General features: G+C 36.9%; 1 protein-coding gene across 1 annotated transcript; it reads right to left on the bottom strand.

The window, feature by feature from the left end:
- Positions 1-5560: 5560 nt before the first annotated feature.
- LOC109114065 (putative LRR receptor-like serine/threonine-protein kinase At1g56140) lies at positions 5561-20933 on the bottom strand. The gene is made up of 24 exons (XM_088891766.1): positions 20733-20933; positions 18601-18784; positions 18079-18150; positions 15666-15737; positions 15030-15101; positions 13751-13822; positions 13542-13613; positions 13366-13437; positions 12914-12985; positions 12766-12837; positions 12435-12506; positions 12166-12237; positions 12004-12069; positions 11671-11733; positions 10756-10800; positions 10542-10606; positions 8543-8931; positions 8008-8206; positions 7744-7911; positions 7309-7427; positions 6912-7122; positions 6560-6791; positions 6288-6438; positions 5561-6186 (listed from the first exon to the last, which is right to left on the bottom strand). The coding sequence occupies exons 1-24, from the start codon at positions 20827-20829 to the stop codon at positions 5803-5805; spliced, it is 3093 nt and encodes a 1030-aa protein (XP_088747892.1). The 5' UTR covers positions 20830-20933; the 3' UTR covers positions 5561-5802.
- Between the last annotated feature and the right edge of the window lie 1353 nt (positions 20934-22286).

Raw genomic sequence — 22286 nt, 5'->3', positions numbered from 1 at the left:
GCTCGAGTTTCAGAAATGCTACGTCGCGGCCCTCAAAGGGAAAGCTAGGCTGGCGGATGACATCGAGCTAGAGTGACATGTGGAGTATCTCGAAGAGCGAGCTACACCAACCGAAGAAACAATCCACATCCCGACCTCAAAAGAAGATCCAAGTAGGACTCTCTAGGTTGGGGTGGCAATCGAGAAACCTCTTCGGCCTCAGCTGGTAAGTTGTTTACTCAAAAATTTAGACATATTCACATGGTCCGCGGTAGAGATACCTAGAATAGATGCAAAGGTAATAACTCACAAATTAAATATTGATCCTATAGTCAGGCCCGTTAGGCAGAAGAAATGCAACCTTGCCCCGGAATGCTGGAGGATAGTCGACGAGGAGGTCAGAAAACTTCTCATAGCTGATTTTATCAGGGAGGTCCATTATCCGAGTTGGGTAGCTAACCCCGTTTTGATAAAAAAGGCCAACGGCAAAAGGCGCATGTGCATTGACTATACCGACCTAAATTGAGCTTGCCCGAAGGATTGTTTCCCACTCCCTAAGATCGACCGTCTAGTGGACGCGACCTCAGGGCACGAGTTGCTAAGTTTTCTAATCGCGTACTCGGGTTATAATCAGATCAAGATGGACCCTACTGATGAAGAAAAAACGGCCTTCATTACCAAACTAGGCCTTTACTGTTACAAGGTCATGCCTTTTGACTGAAGAACACCGGGGAAACCTACCAAAGACTTGTGAACCGAATTTTTGAGCCGTTGATCGGCGACAAGGTTGAATGCTATGTAGACAATATGGTTGTCAAAACCAGATTTTCAAATTGCTTGACAAGTGACTTGCAATGTGTTTTTGAAATTTTACATAAATACAATATGAAATTAAATCCTAACAAATGTGTCTTCAATGTCACCTCGGGCAAATTCCTAGGTTACATAGTTAACCGACGTGGTATTGAAGCCAACCCTGAAAAAATAAAATCCATCCTGGATATGGAGGCACCTCGCAAGTTGAAAGAGGTTCAGAGGCTAAATGGCCGCATAGCTGCACTAAGCCGCTTCATATCCAAGTCAGCAGATTGCTGCCTACCCTTCTTCAAGGCAATTAAGAAAAGTAGAGACTTTGAATGGATCGAAGAATGCCAGCTCGCCTTCGACGAGCTGAAAAAATACTTAGCTAGTATCCTGGTTCTAACCCGACTTGAGGAGGGAGAGGTTTTGAAGTTGTACCTCTCCGCAAGTGATGAAGTAGTCAGCTCGGTACTAATAAAGGAGGTAGATTGGGTTCAATGACCCATCTACTACATCAGTAAGGTTTTGTAGGGCATAGAAACAAGATACCCAGAGATCAAGAAACTGGCGTACGCATTGGTCATCGCATCTCTGAAACTTCGACCATACTTCCAAGCCCATTCCATAGTCGTCCTCACCAACAAACCTTTGAGGCAAGTCTTACTTAAACCCGAGGTCTCTGGCAGACTGACGAAATGGGCCATCAAACTCAGTAAGTACAACATCCAGTACGAGCCTCGAACGGCGATTAAGGCCCAAGCCTTAGCTGACTTTGTTGCAAAATGCACCTTCAGCACCGCAGTCCCTGAATTAATCGAGCCCAAACATAGAGAAGAAGTTTCAACCAGTGCGGCACCAATCCCAGTTAGAGCAAGGCCAATTTGGGACGAGGAGCCCTGGATCCTCCAAGTAGATGGCTCATCAAATCAGCAAGGAAGTGCGATTGGAGTTATTTTGTACAGACCAAGCATGGTAAAGCTAGAGTACGCACTTCGGTTCGAATTCGCGGTATCCAATAATGAAGCAGAGCACGAAGCACTAATAACTGGGCTCGCTCTAGCAAACGAGGTACAAGAAAAACACGTTGTTATCTGCCACGACTCTTAGCTCGTGGTTAACCAGGTCACTGGAGACTATGAAGCTCGCGACCCCACCATAGATGCTTATCTCGCCAAAGTCAGGAAAGTTCTATGTGGCTTCTAGTCATACTTCATCAAGCAGATTTTGAGGTCCGAGAATACTGAGGCCGATGTCTTATCCCGATTAGCAAGCGCCAATACCATGTATATAGAGAACCTACCTCGGCCCATCATTCTCGGGGGGGGCAGAAGAAGTCGCTCCTGTTGCACAAATAGAGTCAAGTTGGATTGACCCACTCGCAAGCTACCTACTTCACGGGATCCTCCTTGCAGATCGCAACGTAGCCAGAAGGGTAGAGCGACAGGCAGCCAAGTACATCATTATAGACAGACGGCTGTACCGAAGGTCCTACATGCTCCCCTACTTGCGGTACTTGCAACCCTTAGAGGCTGAGCTCGTTCTCCATGACACTCATGAAGGACTGTATGGCGCACACTTGGGGTAGGGCTCTCACTCAGAAAGCACTACGACTGTGGTACTACTGACCCACAATGAAGGTGGATGCACTTGAGCTCGTCAAGAGGTGGGATAAATGTCAAAAGCACACCAGCATCCACCACAAGCCTGCTGCTGACCTGAAGTACCTCACTAGCCCAAGGCCCTTCGCACAGTGGGGAATCGACATCCTTGGACCATTCCTACCAGCAATAGGACAAAGGAAATTCCTGGTGGTAGCAGTGAATTACTTCACAAAGTGGGTGGAGGCAGAACCCCTGGCAACAGTCACAGCCCGAAGTGTACAAAACTTCTTTTGGAGGAAAATAATATGCCGCTTTGGACTACCTCGGGTGCTCATCTCTGACAACAGTAAGCAGTTCGAAGATATCAAGTTTCAGAACAAGTGTAACAAGATGGGGATACAGTAGAATTTCACTTCAGTAGCACACCCTCAAGCAAATGGGCAGGCGAAAGTCACAAACAGGGTTATACTCCGTGGACTGAAAGCCTGCTTAGCCTGAGCTAAGAGACTATGGGCAGATGAGCTGCCCAGTGTACTATGGGCCTATCGAACTATTGTGAAGACCGCCACGAGTGAAACCCCCTTCTGACTTCACTTATGGCACGGAGGTAGTAATCCTAGCTGAGATCGAGGTGTTGACGTTATGCCTAGAAGCGTATGACGAAGAGGTAAATGATGACAAGCTACATACCAACCTCAACCTAGTAGAAGAAGTATGGGACCTCACATACATCCGGACCGCAACCTACTAGCAAAGAGTGGCTTGGTACTATAATGCCCAGGTCAAGAAGCAGAACTTCTGCATCGGAGACCTGGTTCTTCACAAAGTTATGGTGCCTGAACCCAGCTTCCCGGTGAAGCCTCTTCAAGGCCTTCCTCTTCTTCCCTTTCTAGGAACTCTTTAAAAGGCTCTCAGCATCGACTTCAGGCATGGTAACAACAAGAACAAAAGAGTTAGTCACGAACTAAAAGGAATCTTAAACAAAAATCAAGGAGAAACCTACTAGGAGGGCTCAAACCAGCTCGCAACAGCTTCTCCTTGGCTAAGAAGTCTTTCATCTCGAGGTCAAGGTCCCTCCACGAGTTGATTACTGCCCTAGTCTCTATGTCCAAGCTCACCCCGGGGTCCTTAATAGCTACCCTCAAGTGGGCTGGAAAAGACCACCCTTCCGGATTCCGGATGATGAAGTATCTCCTTTTTCAGGCTAGAACCTTGTTTGGGCAGCCGAATAGGATTTTGAATCCAGGCCGGGGTGAGATATAGTAGCTTTGTCTAACGTCCCTGCGTAGATAGGCAGAGTTTCGCTTGATCACATAGATCAAGCTGAAGGTATCTAGGGATAGGGGTCAGTTGTATGCATGGAACAAGGAAATGGTGCCAACTATATTCCGAATAGAGTTTGGGTGTAGTTGGTCAATGGTAATGTTAAAAAACTTGACTACCTCTATCAGGAAGGGGTGAAACGGGAAGTGCAGCCCTGCCGTGAGCTGCTCCTCGGAAATATGAGCTCATGGTGATCATGAGCCCAAGGGTATTGACCTAAAGGAAGACTAAAGACTAAGTTATCAGGGAGATGATAGCAGGACACTAAGTACACTAACCTATCTAAGGTCAAAGTGGAAGGACCGAAGTCATCTAGATCCCAACCTTGGAAAGAAGAAGGGGGCCCTGACCTGGAGGGCAGACCCTCTTCCCGAGCCGAGATGGCTTGACTTCGGGATTAGAGGTTCCCTCTAAAGACTAGAGAGAGGAGGCACCCTGCCATGAGCTGACCTCCCCAACATGGATAATAACACCCTCCACCTCGCTAGAACTACCTAAGAGTCTATCTACACTAGAACTAGACATGATTGAAAAAGTAGAAAAGAACAGGAAGACACAGACTCACCGAAGAGAAGAATGACTTTGGAAAACATAAAGAAGACCGAGTCGGAAGACTCCGATGCGACATCGGGAGATCTCAATCACAGAAATTACGGCGGGAAGAATGAGTCATGGGTCCCCCTATTTATAGCCGCTATGTCCAAGAACTGACGGTCGAGATCAAAGCAATCCAACGACCCCAAAGGAAACTGGCTGCGTGATTCCCGACGATAAAATCAGTTTAGTGCGTTTTTTGACATCCGTGGAATTTACAGATCATGTGATTCATCTGGCCAGCTACCTGGGTTTTCCTGGTGGAGCCGGGTGGCCAAACAAATCCGACCCGTGATTCATCTGGCCAGCTACCTGGACTTCGAACCAAATATACTTGGCTCGTCATGAACTCCCCGCATTGGGTCAGGACCCCTAGCTCGGGGAGTGGGGGGCAATTGATGTATGGTGATTTGGTCTGACCTAGTAATAGGGGGACACGTGGACACGACCCAACTGAGCGGGCTTACAGCTCACTCATCGCGCCAGATCTGCAAGGGATCAATCTCGGATAACTGAACCACCTCGGAGAAAGCCCACGTCAGGACGAGTCCACCTCAGGACCAGATTACCTCGGTGCAAGGGCACCTCGGTACTGAAACACTTTGGCATTCACATTAGGTCGGGTCTGAAGAGCACAAGCTCGGGTGATGACCACCATGTGATTACTCCAAGGACCTCACCGTTGTATCCCGCATCTTACGGGATCATGCTCTGTAACGGCTAGTTTTATCTCACCCACCCCCCGGTTCAGATGGGAATGGGGAATTTCACCAGTTGGAGACATTACCCCCAACTAACACTGCAACGGATCCTGTCACAGCGAGAATCTAGGAACTACTCCACCAAACCCATGCCAACTCCAGTATATAAAGACCTCAACCCCCTAGGGGCCAAGATATGCGTAATCTCTGCTCTTCAACATTCTTACTCTCTTAAAGTTCTCATCAGCTTGCAACCAAGTATTAACTTAAGCATCGGAGCGACCTCATCGGGTGAGCCACCCCGAGTTCTCTGATTCTCCTTGTGCAGATCCATCAAGCCCGTCGTCAGTTGGGGGCCAAGTCACCTCCAGCTAGGTTCAGTCAGATTGCACTACATCAAAATTCTAAACTACATTTTAAATTCAGAAGTAAACTGATGCAGCCCAGTGATGGAATTCAATTTGACACTAAAAGGAAATAGGCTACACAGTTTTTTTATTTTGTAACTTAATAACAAGTTTTTGTTTTTATTTTAGGAAAGAAGAAATAGAGTACACAATGAAGAAGATATTTCTGCGTTTCTATTTAATTTTTTAATTCATACAATGTGTGAGACCTTTTGCTTTTGGAACTCAGAGAAACAAGCAGCAAGTAATGTTTGACACCCCCATACTACAGGTATTATTCTCTAATTAGGCTGATGGTCAGATACAACACTTAAAATTTAAAATTCTAAGGAGTAGGAAACTTTAAGCAAAACAAGATATTCATGATACATGTTTCGATAACATGGAAGCCAATTATCACCTTCCATCTCCAATGATATTATGGAGTATTGGTTGAGAAACATTGTTTGGGGAAGTGTCTGCGTTCACCATGGTAGTATCTGATGATGTCTTGAATTGGCTGTCAATTGACTTCCCCAAAGAATTCTCACTCAAAAAGCTACTGGTGATATCATTAAATTGCCAATCTGTTAAATAACTGGGTTTGGATGTGATGGTGCTCACTTCAATATCTCCTGAAAGCATGGCCACAACGCGTGACATGGAGGGGCGCAGTGCTGGTGAAGTCTGAGTGCATAACAGGGCTATTCCTATAAGTCGAAGAACTTCTCCTTCATCAAATTCACTTAATTTTGGATCAACAAATTCAAGCTCGTGGCTATTTTCATGTAGATTCCATACCTAAATGATCAAACAAAAATTGCAAACATTGGTAATGGATTATGTATGTTTAAGTGATGCAAACTTGAAAACTATAAATTTCATATTCCATTCATTCTTACCCATTCAAGAAGATAAATCTTCTCTGGAGCCAAGCTGGAGTCAGAATTTGGCCGCCCACTAATGATCTCTAGAGCGACAATTCCAAACCCAAACACATCAGCCTTCTCGGTTAGATGTCCACGCATAGCATACTCTGGTGCGAGATAGCCACTTCACAGACATTAACCGAAACTGAGGTTACTTAGTTATATAGATTTAGTATCATAAGTATAAATGGAAGGTAATTCAAGCTAGAAAATGATGCAAGTAAATGTTTTCATATGATGATTACATTGTTCCTGCAACTCTGGTGCTAATGTGGGTCTTCTTGTCATCATACAGCTTGGCCAAACCAAAATCTGAAATTTTGGGATTTAACTCAGCATCAAGTAGAATATTACTAGCCTTGACATCTCTGTGTACAATCCTAGGTCTTGACTCTTCATGAAGATAAGCTAGCCCTCTTGCAATTCCCAAGCATATCTCATAGCGAGTTCGCCAATCAAGATTCAAAGAAGTCTTCCCTGAAAACCAGAGGCACCATTTGGATATACATGATCTTTATAGCATCTAATGTGTTCCATATATATGAACAAATTTATGGAGTTTCAAGGTGAAAGAATAAATCTTGAAAAGGTTCATACCAAAAAGGGCTTGATCAAGGCTTTTGTTTTCAAGATACTCGTAGACCAAGAGACGCTTCTCTCCTTCAATGCAGCATCCATATAATCTGACAAGGTTACGTTGTTGGACTGCAGATATGGTAGCAATCTCTGTTACAAATTGACTTCTTCCTTGATGGGATGCTACTGAGAGTTGCTTCACAGCCACTACCCTCCCATCAAGAAGGGTACCCTGTAGAAACCATACAATTCAATTTGAGCTCTTTGTCAGTATATATGTATTCAATTTGAATGTGTTTGTATTTATGCACAAACTAACCCTGCGATTTGAGCTTTAAAGGAGAAATTAAGTCTTTTAATTATGATGTTATGTTATTCTGTAGTTCATTATAAGATTGGTAGATGAAATGCAACTTACCTTGTAAACTGGCCCGAAGCCCCCCTCTCCTAGCTTATTTTTCGAATGGAAGTCTTCTGTAGCATTTTTCAGTTCAGCATAACTGAATGTGTTTGATCTGGGACCTATTCCCATAAACTCTGCGAATAAACACAAAAATGTGGATTATAACTTTAATCAGGGGCTCTCCTATATATAGGATCAATGGCCTGCTCTAGGTTGTAGCTTGTCGAGCATCAAAATTGAGAAAATTTAGATTAGTTTGTCTTTCAGCATTTATACTAAAATCTAATTGAGTTAGATAGACAGTATAACAGCCAGAGAGAGATTTTTTGATCTTATTATTACTTGGGTATCACCTGAGGAGTGAGTCAAAAAATTAAAAAAGAAAAAGAAAAAAAGAAACCACCATTACCAATTTACCAGTTAACCAATGTTAAAATTAGAATATTTTACCTTCTTCTTCCTCATTGGCACTTGATCTTTTCCTTTTTAAGTAAAAAACTATAAAAACTGCCAGAAAGCTTGCAACTGAAACACCAACTACTAGTCCAACAATCAATCCTGTCTTTCCCTTACTTGTTGTGGTTGTTGGTGGAAGGCCACTTACAGTTGGTGTGAAGTCTGTCCAAGAAATCCATAATCAGTAATTTAAAAAAAAAATAAAAGAAGACTTGATTCTTTACATCCAAGAAATCCATAATCAATTCCAAATATTACCTGAAGTTACAGCCAGGGCAGAGATAGATGGTCCATAGTAACCTTGTTCAGGTATGCAGCAAGTACCTTTTCCAGCCCAGAAAAGATGAATTTCAAGAAAATTCTCAGACACATTTGCCTTAAAGTTTTTCTGAACAGCAAAATTCGAGGCTCCACCTGTCTCCTTCCTTATATCAAAGTCTTTTAATTCTCGATTCCCCTAAAAAATTAAGAACATAGTTTCAACAACCAAGAAAATCTCTCATAGAATCAAGTATATATACAAACTAAAAGCACATGCACATCGACAAACAGGCTTTTTGGTTTACTTCTGGTATTCTGTAAGATAAATTTGAGAAATTCAATGATTAAAATGAGCTCAAGATCCCAAAATAAAAATTATAGATTCTATTCTGACCATTTCTTTTAGTAAATGATTTGGGTTGTGGCCGAAAAACCTCAATAAGCTTTATGTATACTCCAGTAAATTAGAAATGAGTTGAAATAACAATGAGGGTTCCTGGAATTTAGGACATAAACCCACTATTATGTATACCTGTATATAAATGTCAAAAACACGCCTGCCAAGACTTTTCCAAGTTTCTGTGCTTGCATCATCGATTCCTGTCTCAGCAAACCAAAGGCTTACTGTGTAGACTCCATTTTCCAAACCTAGGCCATAGTATCTTAGTGATCCTGGAGATAGCCTTGATGTTTGGAAGAACTCAGAGGTTAAAATACCTGCACCTGAAATTTGTGATAAGGTCATTTGGAAATAACTTGGGGTATTTCTATCATTGAACAGTCCAACATTGCTAACTCCCCATTTTTGGGTATCTGTTACATAATATGATGCTGGTCCCAGAGTTTCATTTTCTCTTTCAAAAAGTCGACCAGCAGTAGATGCCATGGCTAGACCACCACACTTGATTGAAAAGTTTGCATCTGTCAAAACAAGTTGTCAATATCGAAGTTAGTTCCAATATAGGGCATAAGCATAAATATGAATCAACTAAATATAGGATAGACCTATCTTCCACTTGATTGAAAAGTTTGCATATGCATCACTGATGCTGAATGTTCATGAAATCAGATGTTCAAGGAAGAACCAAATGAATTGCTTGGAGGGGATTTTACTTGACTAGTAAGTGGGCATGTGCTTTGCTTGTGACAATTTTTGATGATGATGATGATGAAGATGATAATAAATAATATGTTTCCAAAATTTTCTACAATTATTTTATATTTTTTTGTCTATAAAAATTATTCTTATTTTTGTTTAATATTTTATTTTCAACATCAATAAAAACAACTATTATTTATCACACTTATTCTTATTTGATATGATTAATAGAAAATATTAGATAAGTGCCTAAATGCTTTTTACAAATTTCTATAATATTACATTATGCTTTTTTGTTTTTATCCTTTTTAATTTTTATTTAATTTTGATATCAAGGGTTCGCACATTTGACTCAAAAGGTTGAATTGTTGACCTACCACCATGGATTGGTTTTAAATATATAGTTTATTTTAACATATTAAGAATTATTTTCATTTATTACACTTATTTTTCTTTAATATATATATATTATTTTTTTGTATTTATTTCTATTTTAAAATATTTTTATTTCTTTATGTCATCATGGATTGACCCATTTGACCTAAATGGTTGAATTATATTGCTTACTTGTCACAAGGATGTAACAATAGTTCCATTTTTGGGTCAATTTTAAAAAGCATGTATTTTATGTTATTAAAAGTACTGGATATAAGTTTAATTAATAGAATTTATTGGTAAAATAAACTTAAACATGGAATTCAATGAGAGAATGAGAGTTAATACCCTAAAAATAAGACTTAATGAGAGGGAATTGAATGAAGAGAAATGGAATAGTTCAAATTACATTTTGTGCCTTCACAATTAAAGAAATACTAAATTCAAAAATAAGGATATTCTAGTCACGCGTAGGATTCAATGAATGATAATGGGAATTAATACTTTAAATATAAGATTTAATGAAATGGATTTGAATAAGAACAAAGTGATTATTCAAATTACATTTTAGTTCTTGCAATTAAATTGTGACCAAATTAAAAATTGAGTTATTTTAGTCAAACAGAAGTTCTACACTCATTCACAATTTTAATAGTAGAACAGATATAGGTTATATGGAAAAAGATGCTAAACTATAAAGATCAAAACTTTGTTTTGCATATAAAATGATTGGTTCTATTGCCTGTATCTTAGGTTCTTGACAACCATCCAATGAGGAATGCTATTAGTCATCTGTTGCTCATGAATTTAATGTGACACTCTCAAGGCTAAATGGCATTCCATGAATAAAATTAAAGCTTTACAAAAGTGCAGTTGCTTAAAGGACATTTTCACAATTATGGAATAAAAATATGAAACAACTACAACCTAAAGAAGAAATTCTGAGCATCATAATAGATATTGCCACAATTATATATTGGAGGGAAATATGAAAAAATTACAAGCTAAATAAGAAAGAAGATTGTACATACACAACAATAAATATGAAAATACTTACAACGTGGAGAACCTCTATTGCATGGAAAATTCCGTTGAAGGCAATCTATGCCTGGAGAAAGAGAACTGTATATACACAACGATAATTTTTGAGAATGAAGAAAGATTTCAATTTATACTAGAAAAAAGAAAAGAAAAATAGATAGGAAAGACAATGTAATCTATTTTCATTGTTTAAGAATGCTTTTGTATGGTTGAAAAATATAATAACTTACCTAGAATTTGAATCATCAAATACAAAATTGTTGGCAACCAAATTCCTGCAAATTTCACCACACAAGTAGCTTGCATTTAAAAGTATGGATGTATATACTTTTATTTTATATATTAGTGTAAGGGAAAACATACACAACATCATATTGAACTATACAATTTCTCACTATATAATAAAAAATAGAAAGAGGGCCTCTTTTATTAGAGCAATTATATATAAACATAATTCGTGTAAAAATAACACTATTACAAATGTAGACTTGAACGGTTTGGTCACGTGCATAGAAGTCCTTGTATAGCACCCATAATAAAAATGATCAATTACAAGTTGAAGGGACTAGAAAAGCTAGGGGTAGATCAAAAGGAGCATGGATTAAAGTAGTAGCAAATGATTTAAGTGCTTATAATTTAACAATAGATATAGCATTAAACAGAATTAATGGAATAAAACAAGCCGAAGGGGCTAAAATGGCTAGAGGTAGATAAAAAAAGGACGTGATTGAAATAGTAGCAAATTATTTAATTGCTCATAATTTAACAATGGATATAACATTAAACAAGATTAGAATAACTGAACCTATATAATTAGGATAAGACTTGAATGCTAATGTTGATGATATAAATATATTGCTGGTCGGGCCAGGCCTAAATATAAAACTTAGGCCCAAGCCCAAAATTTTGTGGGATGGGATTGGGCTAGGCCGGGCTACAAAATCACCCCTAATTCCTAGACCACTATATATTTATGTTGTAAATCTTGTAAATAATGGATGAACCATTTATAGTTCTTGAGTGCAACATTATAATTTATGTGCTTTCATAGTACTTAGTATTGTGAAACATGTTTCCTTACTATAACATTTGCATTTCATAGTAGTCATATGCAAACGACATGAGTCTAACTTCTTCATACATACAATTGTAAATCTTTGTTCACCCATGAAGGAAAGCTTCCTGATAATTGATTATAGGACAAATCACTGCATATAGAGCATATTAACATTTGTTAGTAATTACTTAAGTCATAAAAATAAAAACAAAAAAGTAGCTAAAAATGGTTGTGTATGAAATAAGCATCGCACATGTATAAAACTTTGACTCACCATTCAATGATATCTATTGAGATTTGCAAAAATAATAATAATAATAACAAACAGAAAAACCTAAGGTAGTCAAAATCAAAATGAATCATTTGTTTAGAAAATATAAATCAAAATTTAATATAACAGAAATACATCATTAAAACCTACATGCTGACAAGATTTCCACTGCTTTGAGGAGGAAGGGAACCAGAAAGGTTGTTGTTTCCAAGAAACCTAACCATAAATAACAAATACCATGAATTACAGATACATATATTGTTTTCTTTATATGGAAGGATGAAAAAAAAAAAGAGTTTCCATGCTACTTACAAGTAAGATAGAGAACTCAAATTGAATAAAGAGCTTGGAATCTCTCCTCTTAAATTATTGAAGCTTAAATCTCTGCAAGAAATATATGTGATTAAAAAAAATAGTTAGTGCAAATTATTCTTCATTTTACTTTACTTTATTCAAAAAAATAAAATTAAAAAATTTTCAACCATTTCGATTTTCCCCTATCTTTTATGCTAAATGAGTATAATGAATCACTATTGTAAAACAATTATCTATACAAACTACTAAAGAAAGTAGCAACTTACAATTTTTGCAAACTTTGAAGCTCTCCAATACTAGATGGAATAGTACCCGAAATCATATTATTTCTCAAAATCCTATATAAAACAGAAAATTATCTAAGTGAAATTGAATATAAAAAGGATAAATCTATGATGCGGAAAATATATGGTATGAAAGGAGTTTTCACCAATCAAAATCCATCCATGATTTTTGATAAATAGCACCTTATTTCCTACCACGTTTATGATTCAACTTTATTGGTCAGTTGTTTTTTAGATATCATATCTTTTCCACATAATAGTTGCACCCAAAAAAATTACATGTATCATTGAATGGATTAGAAAAGTCTCTTACAGTACAGTTAAGGCCTTCATGTCCTTAATGAAATCCAATGTCGAATTGGCATTAGATAATTCACTTATTCGCCTACATAATATCATACAATAGATAATCAGTATAATAATGAGTCTAAATTAAATTTAAATAACAAAAGAGAACTTACAAATCTGTTAATGAAGTCAAATTTGAATAACTTGATGGTATTGGACCTTCAAAAGAATTCCCTTGGAATCTCCTACATTACCAAATTTAATTTTATTAAGAAAAACCTTATTGAATGTAAATTTAGTGAAAACTATAACATAATAATCATGCTACAAGTTTGGGGGAGGGGGTTAGTCAATGTGCCAATTGATCAATTTTTTCATGTTCTTTCGCAATGTTCATGGAAAGTGTAAATTTTTTATCACTTTTCTAGGTAAATTTATCGACATAGGAGGAATACTGACCAAACTATTGTGAGACTGAAATGCCTCTACTACTACAAAAAAAAATAAAAAAATAAGGCTCTTTCCCAAGAAAAGAACACGAATAAATGCATTTACCTAAGTAAACAACTTCCCTAGGCCCAGAAAATGATTATGTGACAGCAAAACAAACAAAATGGTATCTTACAAAGTTTTGAGCTTTGTCCAATCCCCGATAAATTCAGGTAATTTGCCGGTGAAGTTGTTATCTGATGCCCACCTAACATCCAATTTTTTATGGAAATGTGAGATAAATAAATTATTTCTAAACATTAAAGATCAAAACCTTAAAAATTAAGTATGATCATAATCACAATGCCTTACAAAATCTGCATGTTTACTAGTTTAGCAAATGTTGCAGGAATTTCACCACTCACTCCAGAGCTATCTATGTAACTGACAAGTTAAAAAAAAAATAATATCATCAAATTAAACATCAATCCTTATATTTCTTTCCTTATGCTGTTTTTGATTTGAAGGAAAAGGTAGAGAAAGGAAGAAAATGGTAGAAAAACCTTTACAAACCTACTTACATTTGTTCAAGTTTGACTAAATTCCCGATTTCCGGAGGGAGTGGCCCAGAAAAGTTATTTGAACCAAAAGCCCTGTAGAAAACAAAATTAACAAAACAATGATATTTAGTATCAAATCATGGAACAAAAATAAAATAAAATCAATACAAAGAACTTGGGTGGCTAAAATTAATAAATTAGTACAATCAGCACTCTGAAGAAAAGTTTATAGTTGAAGTATATAAGATCTTCCACATCCATAACCTCAGGGCCCTATCTATCAAGGCATTTCCAACCTAACTAATGCTTAAAATAGATGAATTGGTGGACCAATGTAGGGCTGATTAAATATCATATAATATGTATTAGATATAATATATTTAGTTACATAGACCCAAAGCCCAGTTTGAGCGGGTCAGTGATTAGCCGTACAATAACACATCTTTTATTTGAGTCCGAATCTGTTCCTCACAAAATGCTTCTCAAACCAATCTCACAGCATGTTCTGGATGCAAATTAGGAATTTCTCCTATACTTGTATTTATTATTTATGGGGAGATGTTCCCAATACATTTTGGGGTGTAGTTGTGATGTCAGGTTGGTGTGAGGAGCAGATCCTAATTTCTTTTTATTCCAATGATGGCAGGAATAGCAATGCAGCGGGCACCCCTCCATGTTCCCACCATGTAGCCAAAATCTCCGGCAACACTCCTTCCCTGGGGTGGTGGGGCAGGAATTCAACCCCCCATATGGGGAGTCCCTGCCATTTCTCCCCCTCGAGGAAATCCCTAAAAATTACATTAAATCTAGGGAGTATTTTAGAAATAGAATTATGGAATCCTAGACTTTTGGGAATTTGGGGACAATAGAATTATAGAAACCCTAGATCACCTTCCATACTCAATGGTATATTAAAAATTAATGTTAAACCAGGGGCTATTTTAGTAATTTATCATTAAATTTGGGGGTGGGTTAGGAATTATATACAGACCTCATCCCTGATTCAAGGCAAAAAGAAAATTTTCTCATCTCTGCCTGTCCTCATTTAAGATTGGAAAAAACTTACTCTATTCGGGCATAATTGATTGAGGCCCTGATTTTATGGAAAAAATTATCATCCCTAAATGATGGATTCAAAGGGAGGGAGGGAGGAAGGTCCCTTTGAGTGCTTGGGTTGCGTTAAGACAAATGTTGCCAAGGTATAGCCTAAGCTTACTGAGTCTGTTCTTACTTCTTGGCATTTAAACACCAAACCTTAATTTCCATTATTGTTCATTTTTAAAAGAAAGGTTGATCTTACAGTAAACGCAAGTCTGTAAGTTTTCCAAGCTCGGCTGGGATGCTTCCGGACAATGCATTGATACCAAATGACCTAGCAAGAAAAATAAACAAGTAGTGTTACACACAAACAAAGCAATAAAGCCTTGTTTGGGATTTCTAGAAGACATTTTTCTTTTTCAAAAGCAAAAACCAGAAAATTGCTTGTTTTGGCTTTTGTTTCTCCAAATATCAGATTAATATGTGATTGAGATGGTCACATTAAAATTCCATTACCTTTATGCATGCTTCCATGGTTTTTGAACTGTTGTTGACCCGGATGGGGACTGTTCAGCTTGATAACCGTTCAAGCAACCGGTTCCATTTTACCCCAAACCTGGTCTCTGGCAAAAAACTGTTGAAAAGGTTAATGACTTGTTGACCTGGGCGGTCGAACCATCAATCCATTCAGCAGTTTTGGCCATTTTTAATTATTTTTGTCAAAATAAACTATTTATTCAAACTAGACGATCGTACCGTCCTCTCAAAAACCGGTGACCAGAAAAATTCCAGGCTGTTTTTTAAAACCATACATGCTTCAAATAATTGTTAAATGAATGTAGTAATATAATCCTAAAACTTTCCTTGTATCAAATTTTCAATAAAAAGGTTGACTTACAAGTATTGCATTGAAGATAAATTGCCAAGAAATGCGGGCATTGGACCTGTCAAGTAATTTTGATCCAGCTTCCTGCAAGAACAGTATTACAATAGCACTTAACAATAATGGTAACAACAAATGAATCAATTAGCAGCATCAGTACTGCTTAAACCTAAAAGTATTGTCCACGAATCCATTAGGCCTCAAAGTATTGTCCATGAATCCATTACCATAGAATAAATTAATCAATTCCATGAATACTATTCATATATTAATGTTTGATAGATTGATTAATATTTTACTATTTTTTTTCTTTTGTTTTTGCGTTGTAAACCTAAAAGGATACAATGTTGCACCCGGTTCAGTTTTACATCCATTTGTAATAATGATTTGCATTCTTATCTGATATAAAACTTGTAGTTTTCATTTCATTTATATTAATTGACAGTTTGGATTTTTCATCGGAAAAACGGATGCAAAACTTTTGTACAATATTCCTCGACCCCTCCTCAATTTTCTCTCATATAAAGTGGGACATCCTCTTGCTTCTTACTTCACTCCTAAACAAATAACTTTCACCCACCTCCATTCTCTTTCATATAACATGGAGTTCATATCATTTAACTCCATATTTTACTAATAATAAACAAATAAGTTAAATTTGAAAGAAACATAAACCAGAATGTATACTCAGTCTATTTGCACTCCCTGCATTATACCAAAGGCTCAGTTTGGAAAGAGTATAAATACATACAGTGCAAAACTCCTTCCAAACTGAGCCAAAGCAAAAGAAATTTGCACTGCAAACAAACTAAGCCAAACAATGAGAAAGCAACAAAGAAGGGAAACCCACACCAAGGGTTGGGGTATATATGTTGGATCATCAATATATGATAAGTGTTTTTGATGGAGTGTACACTGTCTTGGGCATGGGATGGGCTGGATATTTAGTAGATCTAATTAACTAATTTAAGTCCGGGTCTAAAAAATTTTTATGCGTTATTGGATCCAAATCCAACTAGGATACATATAGATAAATCCATATCTTTCCAGTTTAGTATAACTCAAACCAGATTCAATCCTATCTATCTATCTATCTATCTATATATATATATATAGATACTACCATTAAAAATAACAATCAGCTTGTGGAACTTTTCTTGATTAAAATGTACCTACTAATGAATTTGGTCTTTCTCAATTGTGAGGGCATAAAAATTGAATTATTATTTTTCACCTCATTCAATTCCCCATTAACTCCTATGTCTAAGGTATGAATTCATATTTTTCTCATCAATCAATTATACTAATTATATCTATATCCAAATACTATTAATAATAGAAAACCAATGTATTTTAAAGTCAACCCAATATGAAACCATTCTTTTGTCTAAGTGGTGGATTAACAATTCAACCATCTAGGTCAAATGGGTTGACCTATGATGTCATAGTTAAATAATAATTTTTTAAGATACAAATAAATACAAAAATTTAAAAAAAAAAGGTGGAAAATTTAGGCCCAAATCTGATATTTTTTATTAATTTAATTGTATTAAAGAAAAATAAGTATGATAAGTAAGAATTGTTTTTATTAATGATGAAATACAAAATTTAAAACTGACAAAAAAAACAAAATTGTTTTATTGTTTGGTGACAGGTCAATAGTTCAACCTTTCGGGTCAAATGTTTTAGCCCTTGATGTCATACTTGAATAATAAAACTCAAAAAAATATAAAACACCAAAAATGAAAAAAAATACATAAGCTTTGTGGAAAACAATTGGGTACATCTCTAATATTACATATTCATCATAATATATAAAAATAAGTGTGATAAATAATAATTATTTTTATATACATAAAAGTAAAAAAATTGAAAATTTTGCAAAAATATTATTCCTATTATTTTTATCATCTAAAATTGCCACATACAAAACATGTACTTATTGTTAGTAACATATAAATTCATAAACTCAACTTAAACTAGAATGATTAGAGTTCACCCCATGAGCAAGAAATGTTAATTTTACGTTCTACAAACAAACTCCTACACATCCATTTTTAAGGTATGCCATGTCAATAATCCAAACCCACTAAATATGGATATGATATAGGATCCCATATATACCCAACTAATACTTTAGGAAAACACATCGAATACCCGGATTAAAAGAATTTATACAGTATTGAGTCGAAACTCTCAGGCCCGATTCATTTAAATTTTAACAAATGCTCAACCCAAACCCATCCAAAAATTGATAATCGATGTTACAAAATAGTGCTCTATATATCTATATATATATATATTAAACTCAACGTGGTTGATGAACCATCAACTTCAAAGAGCGTGGAGCGTTGGAGACCACAAACCAAGAATGATTAAACAAGAAGATAAAGCTTACTAAAAGGTAGAGATTGAAAAGAAACCATACACGTTGGTGAGATAAGTCAAATTGGCCAGCTCGTCTGGTATCACCCCCTTCACATTCAACGCATATACTCTTCTGTCAAAGCAAACAAAACAAAATAAAGCTTGAGAGAGAACAATGTCCCGTTATGGGCCAAACGATTTGATTATGAATCGTACAAATAATCAATATATAGAATAAAAAGATATAAGATGATGTAAGTCTGATATAGTACCGTTTTTTTTCACAAACACCATACCATTGGCTGGACTGGATTCATTCCAAGAGGAGGGAGAGGGAATGACCATTTTCTCATATGGGAGAATGTCAGTTTCACCAGGAATGAAAACGGGATTTTGATTCCGTTCAACCAAATAATTAGAATCGAAATGAACCATTTCTTTTATTTTAAATCTTTATTGCCGAAAACCAAACAGGCCCTGACCCGGGCGTGTCGTGAAAAAACCAGCCGAATCATTCAAACCCGGTCGTGATGGTTGAATTTAGAGTCTTGGGAGAGAGAGAGAGGGAGAGAGGAACACGTACAGCTTTGTAATGTGGCAGGTGGTTCCGTTATTGTAATTACAGTCGCATCTGATCGCAGGGTTCTCGGGAGTGTTATCGATGTCAGTGGAATTGAGGGCTGCTCCGCTGCACGGTTCTCCACTGATATTCCACGAATTACCAGCTGAGATTTCCCATTGTCGGAAAATCGAGTTCAAAGCGCTCACTGTATCACAACATAAACACATGATGATCAAAACTAACGCACGCCGGGTTGCACACATTGCGAATTGAAGTGGAGGAATAGAATAGTGGATGTGGGTCCCGACTCCCGATTGCGAAAGGTGGCGACTATCGGACTATGTGATGTTTGGGCCCCACATGAGAGCTGCTGTTTGGTGGGTTAGGTAGTGAATGCGATTACTGCGTAAGAAATGCTAGGCTGAGTGCGTCATCACGGGGTGCTGTATCCCTTACGGAATCCACCAATTCGTACATGTAGCATTGTACGCCACAAATCTCAATGACCCGAACCCAGCGTCACCAATCCTACGGGCCACCACGAAAACATGATGTCACGTGATCATGGAAAGATCCAAGCTGGCATCCCGGTGGATTTTGTGATAGGTTTTACCTCATCGGACGGTTAGAGGTTATTTTATTAGTGGAGCCCAATCAAAATCAAAGCCCAAAACAGGATCTTGGTCGAGCTCTCGAGGTTGAACCGATCAGAGATCGGGTCGAGTAAGATCTGGTCAACCATGGCCGGAGTGAATTAATGTTTCGTGGATAGAGATGTGAGAACAGCTCTAGGTAAAAGATCCAAGGAGTTGGGATTTGACACATTATCAACTTGATCTGACACACATCATTTTGAAATTGAAGCCCACCATAAAAATGGAACTGTCATATATGAGATGTCCGGCATCAGATGCTGTTGATAGAGACAACCCTATACAACCTTAGTTGTGAAACTCTCAATCTTAACCAATATTTGGGTTGGGTTTGCCGTTCACTGTTTGTAACCATGATTTGTACTCCTATACCTGATATATCCATTTGCATTTATTGACAGTCCAAATTTTGCATCTCAAGACCTTCTCATATAAGGTGGAGACCCTGTCATCTTTGTTCCTACTCACTCCAAAACAAATAATTCTAAATCCTCCATTCTCTTTGGTATATATATATATATATATATATATATATATATATATATATAGTGAGAATCACATCATTAATTGGCTTCCTATTTTACTCTCACACAAAAGATGAAGCCAAATCTGAAGCAAGTAATCCAAAATTTACACCACTCTCATGCATTTACATTTTACACTAGTGCAAATGACAACCAAACGCAGTCTAAATATCTTAAACCCAATATCTAGATTGGATTGGATTGTTCAAAGCCTCAACCCTAACCGAACTTGGATGTTTTTCAACCCTAACCTGAACATCACTGTTCAAGTTGCAGCAAGAGTAAATCACGACGTCATGGGCAGACTCTAGATTCCAACCTAACAGAGAAGATAGGAAGGAACTTCTCATAAACGGTGTGAATCATCTGTCCACCCAAGGATAGGATTCAGGATATAGAAGGCATCCATTTGCATTTGCAGGAACTTCTCATCATGATTCTCACTATATATATATAGATAGATAGATATTACTCTCACACAAAAGATGAAGCCAAATCTGAAGCAAGTAATCCAAAATTTACACCACTCTCATGCATTTACATTTTAGACTAGTGCAAATGACAACCAAACGCAGTCTAAATATCTTAAACCCAATATCTAGATTGGATTGAATTGTTCAAAGCCTCAACCCTAACCGAACTTGGATGTTTTTCAACCCTAACCTGAACATCACCTGCTCAAGTTGCAGCAAGAGTAAATCACAACGTCATGGGCAGACTCTAGATTCCAATCTAACAGAAAAGATAGGAAGGAACTTCTCATAAATGGTGTGAATCATCTGTGCACCCAAGGATAGGATTCAGGATATAGAATTGCAGAGAACCCACAAAACCGACGGTATTTAACTACAAATTCTAGGAAAAGGTTTCCATATTGGGCATCTGAATTCTGAGAAGAAGAAAGAGATGAGATTGGAGATATCCTCTAAAGGGAACTGTTATGGACATGTGAGAGAGAGAGAGAGAGAGAGAGTACCTTCGATGGGATCTGTAGTAGCTTGAGCCTCAGACCAGACGATCAGGCAAAGGACGTAAATAAAGCAGAAACCAACTGTAAATGAAAATTTCGACATGTCCTGCTTGGTTCTCTCAGCTGTATGACTGTCACTGGTAGCAGAACTGAAAGGGAGGGAGAGGAGAGACGATAAGAGTTGTATTTCGTCTAGAATTTGGTCATCTTAATTTTGTTTATTTATTTATTTATATTAGATAGATAAGTTTGACCTTAAATATTTGAATTTGTCTAATGGAATCGATTTTACCAATTCCATGGGAGAATTGGAATTTTCTTAATATCAGTACAAATACAAATATGTAGAGTACAAAATCTTGTATTTTGTATGTATTTATACTATATATATTAATATTTATATTCTTTCCAAACTGATCTTAAGGCTGTGTTTGATGGCAATGCAAAAAAATTTACACTGATCCAAAATCATGGCAGTGCAAATGATTTGAATGTAAATTCTGAGCTATTTTTATTTCAAATTTTAACTTATTTTGTTTGGTTGCAGTACAAATGAACTAAATTAAGGCATGAAGCAAAATAAAGTTAAATCCAAAATAAAATTAAACAAGAATTTGCATTTTTTACATTTGCACTCCCATGCATTTATACCAGTGCAAATAAAATTGTACTTCAACCAAACAAAGCCTTAAGTCTCAGTTTGTAAGAAATACAAATATTTAGAGTGTAAAACCTTGTATTTTATATTAATTTGTATATTATATATATACACATATATGTATGTATACAATTTACCAAAACATCACCCATTAAATTGGGATGAACATTAAAGATTTATTGGGCAATGGGCAAAGTATGCTTAGAATATTTAAACCCACTAACATGGGTAGGAATATTTTATTCACTCAAATTGAATGTGAGAAACCCAAAAAGTTCTGGAAAAGAAGCATAAAAAAAACACCCATCTTTCTCTCTCTCTCTCTTTCTCTCTCTTTCTTTCTTTTCTCTTATATTAACGTGGCCCAGCGAAAGAGCGCTTGTATGAAGGCTTTGAGTAGTATTAGATCCCATGTGGGAGGACTAAGCTGAAGATTCAACTAAGCTGGTTCGGCTGCTTTGAAGCACTCTATATAAGGCTGAGGTGCAGTTCAAAATTAATGACTGAGCTAATTTTGACTCTTAAATTTTCACCAAACATGGCTTATAGACTATTTATGCAGAACTCATCTTCAAAAGCCAAAAGCTGCTGCACTTCAGTCCTCCCCAAACAGGCACTAAGGGTTCGAGATTATTGTTAAATTCAATGAGATCAACTGAAAATAGTGTGAATGGTAGTTTACTAGATTGTGGTTATTATTTATATTCAAGTATGAAAGTTACAACTCACAAACCAAAAAGATCTTCAATGGTCTTGGGTTTTCAGATAATTGTAAGGGGAAGGAATACTTGAATTCAATTTCAAAGGATGCATCTGAAGAAGGCTCTAACCAGGTTGCCTTTCTTGAAAAGGTCTGGTGGCATGACTGATTTTGGTGAATTAAGTTGGTTGGGTGGAAAGCA

The sequence above is a fragment of the Nelumbo nucifera genome, chromosome 7 (genome assembly GCF_055504915.1).
Source record: "Nelumbo nucifera cultivar China Antique chromosome 7, China Antique-T2T, whole genome shotgun sequence".
NCBI lineage: Eukaryota > Viridiplantae > Streptophyta > Magnoliopsida > Proteales > Nelumbonaceae > Nelumbo > Nelumbo nucifera.
The sequence above is the reverse complement of the archived record's forward strand: the minus strand, read 5'-3'. Positions and strand labels throughout refer to the sequence as shown.